Source organism: Zophobas morio, unplaced genomic scaffold (assembly GCF_036711695.1).
Source record: "Zophobas morio isolate AGI-343-1 ecotype UQ-CSIRO unplaced genomic scaffold, CSIRO_AGI_Zmor_V1 ptg000007l, whole genome shotgun sequence".
In the NCBI taxonomy this organism is placed as follows: domain Eukaryota; kingdom Metazoa; phylum Arthropoda; class Insecta; order Coleoptera; family Tenebrionidae; genus Zophobas; species Zophobas morio.
In genome coordinates, this window is record NW_026972112.1 from 3,526,385 (window position 1) to 3,542,410 (window position 16,026).

Sequence of the window (16,026 nt, forward strand, 5' to 3'; positions counted from 1 at the left end):
TTTCAACTACATTTTTTTAATAGCTGAAAGTTCTGGGGATCGAAATCTATAAAAAATCGCTATCGGTAATTTCGCAGTTTGCTCAAGAAAAATCAAAACTTTGATCTTTTGGAACAAGTGACTAAAATTCCACAAAAAATTTTTCAAAACATTCGGTACAAAAGTAAAATTTTTTCAAAATCTTAAAAATTCCAAAAAAAAATGGTAGAAACTTTCGTAGAAATGACGCCGAAACTAAGACCGAAATCTACAAAAAAAATCTCTTTCGGTAATTTTCAAAAAAATTTTGGCTTGAAAATTTGAGCTTTGGAAAAAATTACTAAAAATTGACAAAATAGTCTGTTATATAAATACAGACGACCTGATCTATTGGTTAGAAGTCTACAAAAAAAAAATACTACATATTTTTTTAAATTTGAGTTTTTGGAAAAGTGACAGAAAAAAAACACAAAAAAACCTGCCAAATAAACTCGGTTACCAGATTAAAAAAATATAACATGTTTATAATCCTGATTCAAAATTTTCAAGATATTCGGTTTAAAAGTAACATTTTTTGAAAATCTTAGAAATTGCCACATTTCACATTGGAGATTCTGGAAAAATGTTGGGGATTTTTGAAAAAATTAAGCCGAAATAACGCATGAAAATTGAAATGTACCAAAATATCTTTTAGTAATTTTTGAATTTGCTCAAAAAAGGTAAACATTTTCATACTTGATACTGAACGATTGAGATTTCGGAAAAATTGACGGAAACTCTCAAAAAAAATCTGCTATATAAATCCCGACGATCTAATTCATCCATCAATCAAATATTTTTTGGTAATTTTCGAATCTATTCGAGAAAAAGTTAAAAATTTCATTCGGCATGTGTTTTGAAAAATTGAACCCCTGAAAAAGTTACTTGAAAATTCTAAAAAATTCCTGGAAATGGTTGTCGACGAGGTTATACTAAAACATTTCTTAAAAATTCTAAAAATTGCCATTTTTGATAGAAGCGATTTTGGAAAAATGATAGGACTTTTCGAAGAAACAAAAACTGTCAATTTTATTATTCTTACATGTTTTATTCACATGAGAAATACGCAAATTCATGCAATTTTAACTCTTTTTTATTCACTTTAAACGAGTTATGTTTATTGAATACGTTATGTAAATGCGTTTACATAAACACAATATTTTGACCTGCCACAAAAATATTAATCGCTTTTTAAGTATGCAAAACCATTACCACCATCTACGGCGCCTATTCAAAACCGACCCCACCACCCACCCAAATTCCTCAGCGTCTGCACACTCCAACAATGTCCCACAACACTTGACATTTTTGTTAATTGTTCGTGCCAGGTGTTTTATGCAACATCGCATTTCCCTATTTCTCCATCCAAAAATGCCGTCGCCTCCATTTTCGACCATTACCACGGCGAACGCGTCCACATTCCACCCAGCCTCGAACAATGGGCAGTTCGCCCATTGCCCAAGAATCGGTTACGCACCCACAGTGAAAGCGCCAAAAATGTACAAGATGCGTAAGTGCGGCTGCTTTTTGTCATTTTCTTCAAACATTGCGTAATTATAATGGTCGTGAAAAAACCGTCTTCCAGAGAGTTTGGCGCTAGTGAAAGCAGGAACGAGTCGATGGGTCGATTTCTGGTGTGCGATGCGCGGGTTTTCGTTGGGTTTGCATTAAATGCGTGAGGATTTGCCGCACGGTGACGTAACCACGATTGGAGAAAGTATTGATGTTCATTACAATAATTCGCGGTATGGTAATGGCGGTTTTACCACAATGGGACTTTCTTCAATTGTTTATTTACTTATAAGGGTGTCGCAATGGGGCTGAGGGAGTGAGTCACGTGCGAGAAATAGTCAGAGAAATGTTGAAACCATTTCGTACTGTATAGATTTTTCAAAAAAATAAAACGAAAAAACAATTTTAGACTAAATTAGTTTCAAAATTTTGTGCGTAGGCTTGTAGATTCATATTGGTACAGTGCGTAATTATGCTATTTTCAAAAAATGAACAAAAATACTGTAATTTAAAACTTAAAAGGCGAAAGTTGTCGTCACTTAGTCATGTTTTATGATGTGTCTAAGTAGATTTTAATTTGAAGAGTCTTTACCACATCAAATAGCACTTTAAGAAATTAAAAGTTTTCCACTTTTTCCAATTTATGTTATAAGAATATTTTTTGGCAAGGATAAAAATTCTTTATACCTATTTATTTTTTCCTGGATTAATTGCATGAAGAAGTCGAACCGTCAACACTGCATTTAATATTAAAATACTTAATAAAATAATTAATAAAAAAGTTTCAGCGAAAGTTAAAGCTGTTGGCTAGTGTGACTAATGCATTTTTTTAGCACCGCCTGTGTTTAAAATGGTGTAAGACTTCACTTGAGAATTATTCATGTTATTACCAATTTCATGTTACCCATTGCATCCATTTTTCTCACGGACAAATCTCACGAGTATCACGCACCTATTTCCACTCCCAAAACGATCATCTTCTCATAATAATTTTTAATTTAATTCCATTGTAGCTAATCCCTCTTTCACTTTTCCATCCATCACGCCATCACCCAATTACTCCCAAACCGCACCATTTCCATCATTACCATAATCGCTAATTGCGTAATTACCCCTATCTCGGCTGATCTAATCGCAAAATCGCGTGAATTATTCCACATTTTTCACCTCAAGGCCGCTTTTGCAACGCTGTTTGCGAGGAAGTGTCTTCGAAATGGCGCCCTAACCACCGATCAAACAAAGTTTCGCCATCTAGACGAAGCGGCTCTTTCCGCGTGTCTTGCAAACGACCATAAAGTCTGTAAATACAGCGTTGTGCAAGGAAATTCGGAGATTCTGCGTTGCAAAACGTTTGATCGATCAGTTGGGCAATCGAGAGTTCAAGATTACTACTAACATTTACGCCCACCGTGTGAAATGTCAACACCTGTCATCGGCATTGTTCGAGTGGTCTAAATTAGGGTTTGATGTCATCGCCGGGAAATTGCGGAGAAAGTGAGCCGAACGAGATGGAATAACCGAGTCCACTCTCACTGCAACTAGTGACCGTGAATTTGGTTGACCGTCACAGTGTGGATGACGTCGTCAAGAGATTTGCCTTTTGAGGAGAGCGACTTTCGAGCTCTTATTTCAAAAATTTCTAGATTATGATTGTTCCAGAAACTAAATTCATCAAGTAATCGAAGCACAAAATCAAGGTTATGTGATCCACGATAGCCCATTTATTGTTCTAAAATTTACGACAAAGACGTTTTCTGCTTTCTTCGGCCACCAAATTAATTTTGATTATAATTTCACGCCACTAATGATCCACAATTAAAGCTGTAGCCCATTACGGAAAATAAATTTCTCCATTTCCACTTTCCTGCACCCATCAATTAACCAATAATACCCTATATCCGCTCGACTAAAGACGTTTCACGGTCATTCGAGAGCGTGCACAATCGGGTCTAAATTCCGCTTTAAAAGAAAAATTCCCACAGACATTGTCGTGTCAGGTCTTCTGTGGTTACGCCGTTTTAACGGCTGACTAGGTCACACTCGACTTAACCCAGTTGAAACAAATAAAAACCGTCTTACTTCATCCCGGAAAACTCCGGTCATCTACATACATAGGAAGAACAAAACAAACATAAAAACGTCGTTCCGCACTAGTAACCCCACTACTAATAACTAATTTGTAATTGTGACACATTACGTTACGTTGTTACGTTTGTTTAAGGGAACCTTCGTAATGTTTTGTGATTTCGTGGCGTAAATAATGCGTTTGCATAATAATAGCGTCATTATTCGGGGCAAATTTTACGCTGTTTATGGATGTGTGTGCGTTTAGCAGGAAAAATTCCGATTTTCTCTAATCAAGTTCAACGACTTTACGGCTTGTAATAATTTAGAGATTTTACATCACGTCTAGACGCTAGTTCACTACGAGACCGTTGGAGTGTCCTCAGTAATCGTCGTTTGATTTCACTTGGGTTTCCTAAGACATAACTCTTCCTCAATGAGATTCCATCAACGTCACAGTTTAGACACACCTGAGTAATGAAGTGCAGACCTCAAAGGTCGATACAGTTGCACAAGAATGTCACATAATGGGACGTGTAACGAGCTTTCTTTGCAAATATTGACGTTTGGTGGGAGATCTGGGGTTTTGGTAATGTTTGTGGATGGTTTTCCTTCTCGGAAGTGGGTACATGGTGCGGAGATGTTTATGTAAGTGTGGGTTCGACTGTAACGAAATTATGGTGTGCTTGTAACGCGGTGTAAAACAAAGATTAAATATGGATGTAAGCGAAAACGGTTACGGAATTAAAAGTATCAATATTTTCGAGTAACAATTAGTGTAGTAACAACTCGCTAACAAACTACACACGTTACGTGGTATGCAACCAACAATACAGACGTAATATTTAATAATACAAATGTTAGAGTTGTGACTTTCTTAATAGAAAGCTGCTTATGTTATAACACAATCAGATGATTTAATCTGATAATTTCATTTTTTCAAATTTGAGTACCATTTTATTCTAAGACTGAAAATAAACTTAAGTCCAATTCACTAGAAAAAAAGGCAATTTAAAACGTGCTTAAACAATAAGCAATTCTTCGATTTATTTATTGGTAATTTAAAAGAATGTTTTAATAAATTGGTAAAAATATATTGTTATTATTAAGACAACTCGATGAAGCGGCCTCTCCCGGCGCATCCACCAATTTCACCACTGGATTTCTATAAAAATCTAGTTGTCCGAATATTGAGTTTCCATTTAAAATAAATATTGATACGAGTATTAACAAACATGAATTTTCAAAAATTAAACCAAATTTTTAAAATAGTTATAAGCTCTCAAACTGTAAACTACCTGATAATATTATTACGAAAGAAATCCATACGTCGCCTCGTGACGTTCGCTCAAGAAAAGCCTGGAAGCGGAAGTCGCCATGGGTTTTCCAGAAAGACCTCGATTGCGAAACATCGAGAAGGAAATATGGGTTTATTTTGTGCGTAATCGATGCATAATTGATCGTGTGTGTTTGAATTAGAAAAAAAATTGTTGAGTTTTACCCACGCCGATTTTATTCACTGATCATTGTAACAATATTTAATTTTAACAATTCGACCACAAAAAGAATTTAAAATTTTCAAACGTTTCATAATTATTTAAAACGTGGAAAACCAAGAAAAATATTATCAAGGTTATTTTTTATAAATTGAAACGTTGACGCTGAAGTTACCGTTACAGTTGCTTTTAGAGCTGAAAATTGTCATTTATAAACTTTGTTGCCAAGTTGCCGTTGATCGTAACTTTGATATTCAACTTTTGCCGTATTTAAAGGCTTTGTAGAACAAAAATGGAGATTTTAGGTTTATTCCTACAAAAATTTAACATTTTAGGCACGTTTTAAGTTTCTTGTTGCCGAAATAAGTCGACATATATTAAGAAAATAGGCAAGAAGTAGCACCGCCCACCCACCCTGTCTCAATTCTGATGATTTTTTTATTCATCGTGAGCCATTTTTGGGTATTGTGTTGTTCAAAGAATACTAGGTATATTAAGAAAAAGCCAAAGATTCGGCTTAATTGTGATGAATGTTTCATTCGTTGGCAAACCTAGGGGCGGAGCCTAATTCCAAAATCCATATTTCCTTACAAAAATTTACCATTTTAAACATGTTTTAAGTTTCTTGTTCTGAAAATATGACTATGGTATATTATAAAAAAGGCAAAATATAAGCCCCGCCCACCCACCCTACCTCAACTGCGATGATTTTTTTTTAATCGTGGATAACCAAAGGATCGGAATTTAATTGGAAAATCCTTATTATTTATCTACAAGAAATTACCATTGAGTATTGTGTTATTCAAAGAATACTATGTATATTAAGAAATAATTAAAAGCCAAAGATTAAGCCCCACCAAAACCTGCTCTGATCTTAACACTAATGAAATTTTCATTCGTTGGCATCCATATTTCCTTACAAAAATTTACCATTTTAAACATGTTTTAAGTTTCCTGTTCTGAAAAGACGACTAGGTATATTAAGAAAAAGGAAAAATATAAGCCCCGCCCACCCACCCAATCTCGATTGTAATGATTTTTTTTTAAACCTCGAGAACCAAAGGAGCGGAATTTAATTGTAAAATCCATATTTCCTTTCAAGAATTTACCATTTTAAAAGTGTTTTAGGTTTCTAAGAATAAAAAAATCATCAGAATTTGCCTTTTTCTTTTAATATGTGTAGACTTCTTTTCACAACATGAAACTTGAAATATGTTTAAAATGGAAAATTTGTACTATTGCAAAATCCATATTTTCTTGCAAACATGTACCCTTTTAACCATGTTTTAAGTCTCTTGTTGTGAAAAGATGGCTATGTATATTAAGAAAAGAAAGGCAAAATATAAGCCCCGCCCACCCACCCTGTCTCAATCCTGATGATTTTTTTTATTCATCGTGAGCCATTTTTGGGGATCGTGTTGTTCAAAGAATACTAGGCATATTAAGAAAAAGCCAAAGATTAGGTTTAATTGTGATGAATGTTTCATTCGTTGTCAGATCGAGGGGCAGAGCTTAATTGCAAGATCCATATTTGTCTACAAGAATTTACCGTTTTAAACATGTTTTAAGTTTCTTGTTCTGAAAATACGACTATGGTATGTTAAGAAAAAAGGCAAAATATAAGCCCCGCCCACCCACCCAATCTCAACTGTGATGATTTTTTTTAATCGTGGATAATCAAAGAATCCCAAATTTAATTGCAAAATAAGAATTATTTATCTGCAAGAAATTACCATTGAGTATTGTGTTATTCAACGAATACTATGTATATTGTATATTAAGAAAAAGTTAAAGCCAAAGATTCAGCCCCACCCGTCCCTGCTCTGATCTTAATAGTAATGAAGTTTTCATTCGTTGGCAAACCTAGGGGCGGAGCCTAATTCCAAAATCCATATTTCCTTACAAAAATTTACCATTTTAAACATGTTTTAAGTTTCTTGTTCTGAAAAGACGACTAGGTATATTAAGAAAAAGGAAAAATATAAGCCCCGCCCACCCACCCAATCTCGATTGTAATGATTTTTTTTTAGCCTCGAGAACCAAAGGAGCGGAATTTAATTGTAAAATCCATATTTCCTTTCAAGAATTTACCATTTTAAAAGTGTTTTAGGTTTCTAAGAATAAAAAAAACATCACAATTTGCCTTTTTCTTTTAATATGTGTAGACTTCTTTTCACAACATGAAACTTGAAATATGTTTAAAATGAAAAATTTGTCCTATTGCAAAATCCATAGTTTCTTGCAAAAATGTACACTTTTAACCATGTTTTAAGTTTCTTGTTGTGAAAAGATGGCTATGTATGTTAAGAAAAAAAAAGGCAAAATATAAGCCCCGCCCACCCGCCCTATCTCTATTCTGATAATATTTTTATTCGTGGTGAGCCAGGTGGGCGGAGCTTAACTGCAAAATCCTTATTTTTTGCAAGAAATAAAAAACATGTTTTTTTTTTGTTTTGTTCAAAGAATACTATGTATATGAAGAAAAACAATCCAAAAATTAAGCGCCACACATATCCATCCTAAGCTCAATTGTGAAGAATTTTTCATTCGTCGTCAGATCGAGGGGCGGAGCTTAATTGCAAAATCTATACTTTCCTACAATAATTTACCATTATAAACATTTTTTACTTTCTTGTTCTGAAAAGATCACTACGTACATTAAGAAGAAAGGCAAAATATAAGCCCCGCCCACCCACCCTGTCTCAAATGTAATGATTTTTTTTAATCGTCGAAAACAAAAGGAGCGGAATTTAATTGCAAAATCGTTATTGTTTCTCTACAAAAATTACCATGCAAGACATGTTTTTGAGTATCATGTTGTTCAAAGAATACTATGCATATTAAGAAAAAATTAAACCAAAGTTTTCATTCGTTGCCAGGCCTAGGGGCGGAGCCTAATTGCATAATCCATGTTCCCCTACAAAAATGTATCATTTTAAACGTGTTTTAAGTTTCTAAGAATAAAAAAATCATCACAATGGAGATGGGGTGGGTGGGCGGGGTTTATATTTGGCTTTTTTTTCTTAATATACATAGTATACTTTGAACAACACGATACTCAAAAACATGTTTTTAATTTCTTGTAAAGAAATAAGGATTTTCCAGTTAAGCTCCGCCCTCTTGGTTCACGGCGAATAAAAAAAATCATCACAATAGAGAAAGGGCGGGTGGGCGGGCTTACATTTTGTCTTTTTTGTTTTAAGATGTGTAGACTTCTTTTCACAACATGAAACTTAAAACATGTTTAAAATGGAAAATTTGTATAAGGAAATATCGATTTTGGATATTATATCACATACTTGCAAAATCCATATTTCCTTTCAAAAATGTACCATTTTAACCATGTAACGTTCCTTGTTACGAAAAGATGGCTATGTATAATAAGAAAAAAAGGCAAAATATAAGCCCCGCCCCCCAGCCCTATCTCAACTGTGATGATTTTTTTTTGTGGATATCCAAAGGCTCGGAATTTAACTGCAAAATTCTTATTATTTATCTACAAGAAATTACCATTGTTATTCAAAGAATACTTTGTATATTAAGAAATAATTAAAGCCAAAGATTAAGCCCCACCCAAACCTGCTCTGATCTTAACACTAATGAAATTTTCATTCGTTGGCAGATCTAGGGGCGGAGCCTAATTCCAAAATCCATATTTCCTTACAAAAATTTACCATTGTAAACATGTTTTAAGTTTCTTGTTCTGAAAAGACGACTAGGTATATTAAGAAAAAGGAAAAATATAAGCCCCGCCCACCCACCCAATCTCGATTGTAATGATTTTTTTTAAGCCTTGAGAACCAAAGGAAAGGAATTTAATTGTAAAATCCATATTTCCTTTCAAAAATTTACCATTTTAAACGTGTTTTTTAAGGTTTCTAAGAATAAAAAAAATCATCACAATTGAGAAGGGGTGGGTGGGTGGGTTAACATTTATCCTTTTTCTTTTAATATGTGTAGATTGCTTTTCACAACATGAAACTTGAAATGTGTTTAAAATGGAAAATTTGTACTAATGCAAAATTCATACTTTCTTGCAAAAATGTACCCTTTTAACCATGTTTTAAGTTGCTTGTTGTGAAAAGATGGCTATGTATATTAAGAAAAAAAAAGGGAAAATATAAGCCCCGCCCACCCGTCCTATCTCAATTCTGATAATTTTTTTATTCGTCGTGAGCCAGGCGGGCGGAGCTTAACTGCAAAATCCTTAATTTTTTGCAAGAAATACAAAACATGTTTTTGAGTTTTGTTGTGTTCAAAGAATACTATGTATATGAAGAAAAACACAAGCCAAAAATTAAGCGCCACACATATCCATCCAAAGCTCAATTATGATGAATTTTTCATTCGTTGTCAGACTGAGGGGCGGAGCCTAAGTTAAGTTTCTTGTTCTGAAAAGATGACTACGTATATTAAGAAGAAAGGCAAAATATAAGCCCCGCCCACCCGCCCTGTCCCAAATGTAATGATTTTTTTTAATCGTCGAAAACAAAAGGAGCGGAATTTAATTGCAAAATCGTTATTGTTTCTCTACAAAAAATTACCACGCAAGACATGTTTTTGAGTATCATGTTGTTCAAAGAATACTATGCATATTAAGAATAAAATTAAACCAAAGATTAAGCCCCACCCATACCTGCCCTGATCTGACTATCTAATAATGAAGTTTTTATTCGTTGCCAGGCCTAGGGGCGGAGCCTAATTGCAAAATCCATGTTTTCCTACAAAAATTTACTATTTTAAACATGTTTTAAGTTTCTAAGAATAAAAAAATCATCACAATTGAGATGGGGTGGGTGGGCGGGGTTTATATTTGTCTTGTTTTTTAGTATACATAGTATACTTTGAACAACACGATACTCAAACACATGCTTTTAATTTCTTGTAAAGAAATAAGTATTTTGCAGTTAAGCTGTGCCCTCTTGATTGACGACGAATAAAAAAAATCATCACAATAGAGAAAGGGCGGGTGGGCGGGCTTACATTTTGTCTTTTTTGTTTTAAGATGTGTAGACTTCTTTTCACAACATGAAACTTAAAACATGTTTAAAATGGAAAATTTGTATAAGGAAATATCGATTTTGGATATTATATCACATACTTGCAAAATCCATATTTCCTTTCAAAAATGTACCATTTTCACCATGTTTCACGTTTCTTGTTACGAAAAGATGGCTATGTATAATAAGGAAAAAAAGGCAAAATATAAGCCCCGCCCCCCGCCGTATCCCAATTCTGATTACTTTTTTTATTCGTTGTCAAACCGGGGGGCGGAGCCTAATTGCAAAATCTACTAAATGCAACTATACTATACTATTCAAATGAGAGCATTTAAAATATGTATAGTTTTGGAAATTTCCTTCTACCCTATAAAATTTTATTGACAATAACGTAACGGACAATAGTGCAGTGGTAAGAAATGTTTATGGCTCACACCAGTTCACCCGAATTTGTTGGAGAATATTTAGCAGGTAGTTGTATTCATATTATAATGCTGGTTTTCGTTGGGCCCTGTCCGGACCTGGATTGTTCTGCTTTTTACGATCTGGGGATTACCGGCACGCGACAACTTTACACGTTGTAAATATCTCTTGCTATTGTAATACTACGCGTCCCGTTATCGCTAATAAAATTTTATAGGGTAGAATGAAATTTCCAAAACTATACTTACAAGAAGGTATTAATTTTTTATTTTATTAAACATGCAGCTTGACGTTGCTTTTGACTTTTTTACTAAAATAAAATAACACAATGATATGATTTAATCCGGGCTAAAGCAATAATAGAAGAAATAATTACTGAACGTACTCAGCGGTCGACAGTCCCCGAAATTAACTCCAAATGCTCTGAACGGCCACTTAGTTCCAGACAGAATGCAAATTTTAAATTTTCAAAATATTTCTGAAACACAAAAAACTTAATCAAGACAACATTTCATTTTTTTCAAATTTTAGCACCGTTTTATTCTGTGACTGAAAATTAACTTAATTCCAATTCACAAGAAAAAAATATTAAGGGCAATTTAAAACGTTCTTAAACAATTGAGCAATTCTTCAGTTAATTTGTTAGTATTTTAAATGAATGTTTTAATAAATTGGTAAATTAAATGCAGCTTGAGGAAACGAATTCTCCCGGCGCATCCACCAATTTCACCAAGACATTCATAAAAATCTTTAGAACAATTTTTAATTGTCCGAATATTGAGTTTCCATTTAAAATAAATATTGATATTAACAAATTGACATTTTAAAGAAATTTTAAAATTTTAACAAAGAATTTAAAATTTTCAAACGTTTCATAGTTATTAAAAACGTGGAAAACCAAGAAAGGTTTAAATATTAATAAAAAGGAATTATGGAAAATAACCGCAATAGGGTTAATTTTAATAACTTTTACTACAACAATTTATCGACAGATAAACAAATGTAGCAACAAAATTAAACCTTAATATCCAGTTTTTATAAAACATTCAAATAATCATAGTTTAATTTTTTCACACACACATTTCCACTCTGTTTATTCTTAGTTAAGGTTTTCCGAGATATGGAGAGCAAAATGTGGTAATAAAAAACAGGTAAAATCAAAGGAAATGTTAATAATCTTATCTCGATTTAATTAATGAATTCTACAAGATTCTTAAGCGGAAACTTCGGATATTTTAAACGCGAAAATTTGAAGAAAAGCATGTCAGGGTCAGTTTTCAAGATCGTTATTAATATTTTAGATTAAAGTCAACAACGTTCTGATGGAAAAAACATGGCTTTTAATACGTAGCGTTGTTTACAACGCAACTGGTTTTCCAAGTTTCCAGAGAAATTGGATTAACCTTGTTTGCGGAAACTGATAAAATAAATAATGTTGCGTTTCTAAAAAATTATCAGTTCTCTAGAGAGGATGACTTCCAATCGATAATCTTAATCTCTAACCCAATATCAGCGTCCTATTAATTTTGATATAGCATTGAGTCTTAATTTTTTACTTTTAACCACAACTAAACATTAAAGTGTTATTAATTAATACACTGATTTCTTCAGCCCGGCGGCCGCCCAGAAGCCGACTTCACCCTCGACGTCCCCCGCTCCGAGCTGCTCAGCAAACGCATGAAACAGGACAAAAAGTGGCGCTGTCGCTGCCGCCTCCTCACCTCCTTCTTGGGCTTGATCTTCTTCCTCCTCTCCGTGATGGCTGTGAGTCTGATGCTCACCAGAGGCAAGCGGATGTTCGGTTCGATGATGTGAAGAAACCGGCCAAAAGTCACTGCGCCTTGTGATATTGGAGATTCGATCACGTTGAAGCACCGAAATACTGCCATAACATTGCTCATTTTGCTGGTGCCAAATGTTTAGTTACCACGAATGCAGTATTGGTCCAGATGGGCTACCGAGTTGTGATAAAAAAAAATTGATTGTGTCATTAGCGAGCCGTGCCGGTCGGCATGGGCGGTTTTATTTTGAGAATGGTACAGATTTAACTTATTGATTCAGGTATTTTAGCGATTTTAGGTTTTGTATTTAAGAGGAGATGCGTTTGAGTGTAAGTTAATGTGTAAATGCGAGGTGTGTGTGCAGATTATTTGTATATATTGTAATAAATAAAGGAGTAATAAGCAAGGAGTGGAGTTTCTTGAGAAATTATTGGTGTTTGCATGAAAAAAAAGTTTCCAGAAAAAATTGTATTAACCTTGTTTGCGGAAATTGATAAAATAAATCATGTTGCATTTCTAAGGAATTATCAGTTATAATCTTAATCTCACTAGAAATTAGCGACACAACAGGGAAAAATTAATCCATCAGGGAACTATTTGTCAAATTGGACGAAACGTAGCGTTATTAATTAATTATGGATATTTTTTGTTTATTTTAGCCCGGTCTTAAGTACCTAACAAACGAGATACCTTTAAAAAAATACAGTCAACATAACTTTACGCAAATTTACAAATTCGCTAACATTATCTTATTTGCAAAGTAAAAACTTTCATTTTGTTCACACCTTTATTATTGTGTATTTACTGTATTTACTGACCTTTATTTTATCACATGTAGCAACAAAATAACATTTATTTATCTTTGTAAATTATATAAATCAGTATCAGTAGGTTGGTTTTAGACGCAAGCGACTATCTGACCTTCAAAAAACAAACTTCAAAATAAGTATAATTTGTTGTTTACTTTAGTAATATCGGGATAACTTTTCTAAAATATAATTTCATTCGAAATCGAAACTGCAATGAAATTGACGATTTCTGCGATATTACTTATCTTATCTTCAATATAAAAACTCATCTGTTTTTCTCTGCTCCATTATTATTCTGCGTTACCTACCGGCATCATGAGCCACTGGCGCCACCATCACCATCGCCCTCATCACCCCCCTTGCCACCCCCCTCACCATCCTCCTCATCATCCCCCTCACCATCCTCCCCACTGTCCACCTTACCAACCGCCTGAGCAAACCCCTGAGCAGCCCCCTGAGCAGCCCGATGTGCAACCCCCTGAACAACCCCCTCTCCAACCCCCTCACCACAACAAATACATCGTTATAAGAAACCCAGAAAGTGACTTGGTTTTGGATGCCGACGAAGACGAGGTAAAACTCCAGGCTTTCAATGGACATGCAGGACAACAGTGGAAATTGGAAAATACAAAGGTTGGAACGTTCTATTTTGTGAATCAGGGCAATGGGTAAGTCCATCCATAATTTACTCTCTCTCGTGATACTAATTTTTATAATTTACGTACACAGAAAAGTGCTAGACATACAAGGCGGAATCAAAGAAGGCAACAAACTGATCACGTTTGGAAACCATGGTGCAGTTAACCAACAATGGTTTGTGAATTCGGACAACACCATCGTCAGTGCTGAAGGAAACTTAGCGCTTGATATTTCTGGGGGAAAATTGTCTCCGGGGACTAACATCATAGCGTGGACGAAACATGGGAACGCTAACCAGGTGTTCAGTCTTCAATATCACTAGTTTTCCAAGGAGCATTTGCCATTAAATATCGTTTTATTGTAACGAATTATGTATCTGTAGATGAAAAATAAAATTAATCTACCGAAATTCAGACTTTTTTGTTGCTATTTTCTATTTTTTACGTCCATTGTGGTTGCTCTCCAAAGAAATTGATCTAGTTATTTAGACAAAACGTCCCCCGTATATGAATAGCCGATTCATAACCCACAGGTGTATTATTTTGTAAAATTTAGACACTATTTATTTTGCAAAATTTTGAAATGACTTGATTAGATTGTTGATCTGCTTTAGAGTCTACGAAACGTCGAGAAAACCTGTGGTTCCACAGAATAAGCTTATGGTACTTCTTCTAATATCAGTACGTACCGAAAAGATGTATGGAGAAATTTAGTTTTCAGTAGCTATAAACCAGAAAAAACTAGTTGTGTAGTCCATCAAGGGAAATTTAAATTATAAGTACTCGTTCTTTCCGAAAAGTATTTAAGCAAGATCTTTTTAATCTTTCCACAAAAATAAGTACTTACAGATTATTTACGGTGGTATTAGCCGGACGATTTCCCGCAATCGAAACTGCAAGGAAACTGATGATTTGCGCGATATTACTTATCTTATCTTCAACATAAAATCTCTTCTCTCACACTTTTCGCATTTATTATTCGGTACGACTTTTCGGCACCATGAGCGACAGCGATCACGACGAGTACGCCGTTATTAGAAGCCAAACAAGTGACTTGGTTTTGGATGCAAGTGATTATGAGGTAAAAGTCGAGCGCTTCACTGGACTTCCAGCACAACGATGGAAACTGGAAAATGCGTACCTCGGGACCTTCTTTTTTGTGAATCAGAGCAATGGGTGAGTACGTCTTAAGCTATACGCTGTGGTGTCAGTAATTTTTGCATACGCAGAAAAGTCCTAGACATTCAGGGATCACTAGAAAGCGGCCACAACCTGATCACCTTTCCCAATTTTGGCGGAGCAAATCAGCAATGGTACGTGAATTCGGATAACACCATCGTCAGTATTAAAGGAAATTTGGCGCTTGATATTTCTGGCGGAAATCAGCAACCGGGGACCAATGTAATAGCGTGGGAGAAACATGGGGGAGACAACCAGAAGTTCCGAATTGAATATCAGTAGTTTTCATTAAATAATTTTTGTTTCACGTACAACATTTAATGCATTTTTAGAGGAAAAATAAAATTAAACTCTGAATTCTTCTGTTACGTTTTTCGTTTTTTATGTACATTTAAATTTTCAAGTTAATAATGTTCATGGTCTTCGAAGTTGTTTTTTGAACAAATTATTCTGCTCATTGTAGTAGCAAATCAAAAAAATACAATGAGCCGTCGGAGCAGTATTTTTTAATTTTTGTGTTTTGGACTAGCTCAGGAACAAGAAATAGAAGTACCAGGAACTATAAGAAGTCTGCATAACAATTAAGGTAATTTTTTTAGCAAGTCAGTAAATCCATAAACACCCAATTATATAAGTTTATATAAATTTTTAATCATCGAGTACCTACACTTTATAAGACTACGTACATACTACATACTGCTATGTGGTATGCAATCAACAATACAATATTTCGTATGTTTACACTATACATATATCTATGTATTTAAGGATTTGATAAGCACAATATTTTAGCTTTTTTTCTAATTCTTTGATAACCCAAACTTCCCGCCTTAAATTGCCACTTGAAAAAATTTGAAAGGCCTGCAAAAAATTCAAAAATTCAAAATTTGGCCTTGGCTGTGATCATCTGACAAAAAGAGAACCTACGTTGTGTGTTTTTTTTTAATGGCGGGAAGGCGTTCTTTCATACAAGTGAGCATACACTGCGTGCGAGTAGGGAGTTTGGGGCTCCGGGTCAGGGCTGTTCTCCCCCGCGACGGTGATTCTATCTATCGAAGAGACGTACCGCGCTAACCAGGCTACGGTCGAAAACTAGTGATTGGAAG

The 16,026-nt window shown here is 34.6% G+C and overlaps 3 protein-coding genes across 7 annotated transcripts in view; all 3 read left to right on the forward strand.

Moving 5' to 3' along the window:
• Positions 1 to 13,307, forward strand: part of LOC135124254 (uncharacterized) — a 39,159-nt gene extending 25,852 nt beyond the window's left edge. For all 5 annotated transcript variants that reach the window (XM_064049190.1, XM_064049193.1, XM_064049188.1 and 2 more), the window contains exon 4: positions 12,125 to 13,307. In XM_064049190.1, coding sequence (XP_063905260.1) covers positions 12,125 to 12,328 — 204 coding nt within the window. In that variant the 3' untranslated portion in view covers positions 12,329 to 13,307. The remainder of the gene's footprint in view (positions 1 to 12,124) is intronic.
• An 84-nt stretch (positions 13,308 to 13,391) lies between these two features.
• LOC135124255 (extracellular exo-alpha-L-arabinofuranosidase-like) lies at positions 13,392 to 14,151 on the forward strand. The gene is made up of 2 exons (XM_064049194.1): positions 13,392 to 13,771; positions 13,833 to 14,151. Exons 1-2 carry the CDS (start codon positions 13,419 to 13,421, stop codon positions 14,062 to 14,064), a joined length of 585 nt encoding a protein of 194 aa, XP_063905264.1. The 5' UTR covers positions 13,392 to 13,418; the 3' UTR covers positions 14,065 to 14,151.
• Positions 14,152 to 14,705: 554 nt separating this feature from the next.
• LOC135124021 (extracellular exo-alpha-L-arabinofuranosidase-like) lies at positions 14,706 to 15,288 on the forward strand. The gene is made up of 2 exons (XM_064048883.1): positions 14,706 to 14,917; positions 14,971 to 15,288. Exons 1-2 carry the CDS (start codon positions 14,742 to 14,744, stop codon positions 15,200 to 15,202), a joined length of 408 nt encoding a protein of 135 aa, XP_063904953.1. The 5' UTR covers positions 14,706 to 14,741; the 3' UTR covers positions 15,203 to 15,288.
• The last annotated feature ends 738 nt before the right edge of the window (positions 15,289 to 16,026 follow it).

Excerpts from the sequence above, each read along its gene's own strand:
- LOC135124255 (XM_064049194.1), top strand. The coding sequence starts at position 13,419 with ATGAGCCACTGGCGCCACCATCACCATCGCCCTCATCACCCCCCTTGC. Across the intron at positions 13,772-13,832 it reads TTTGTGAATCAGGGCAATGG|AAAAGTGCTAGACATACAAG; the intron begins GTAAGTCCATCC and ends TTACGTACACAG.
- LOC135124021 (XM_064048883.1), top strand. The coding sequence starts at position 14,742 with ATGAGCGACAGCGATCACGACGAGTACGCCGTTATTAGAAGCCAAACA. Across the intron at positions 14,918-14,970 it reads TTTGTGAATCAGAGCAATGG|AAAAGTCCTAGACATTCAGG; the intron begins GTGAGTACGTCT and ends TTGCATACGCAG.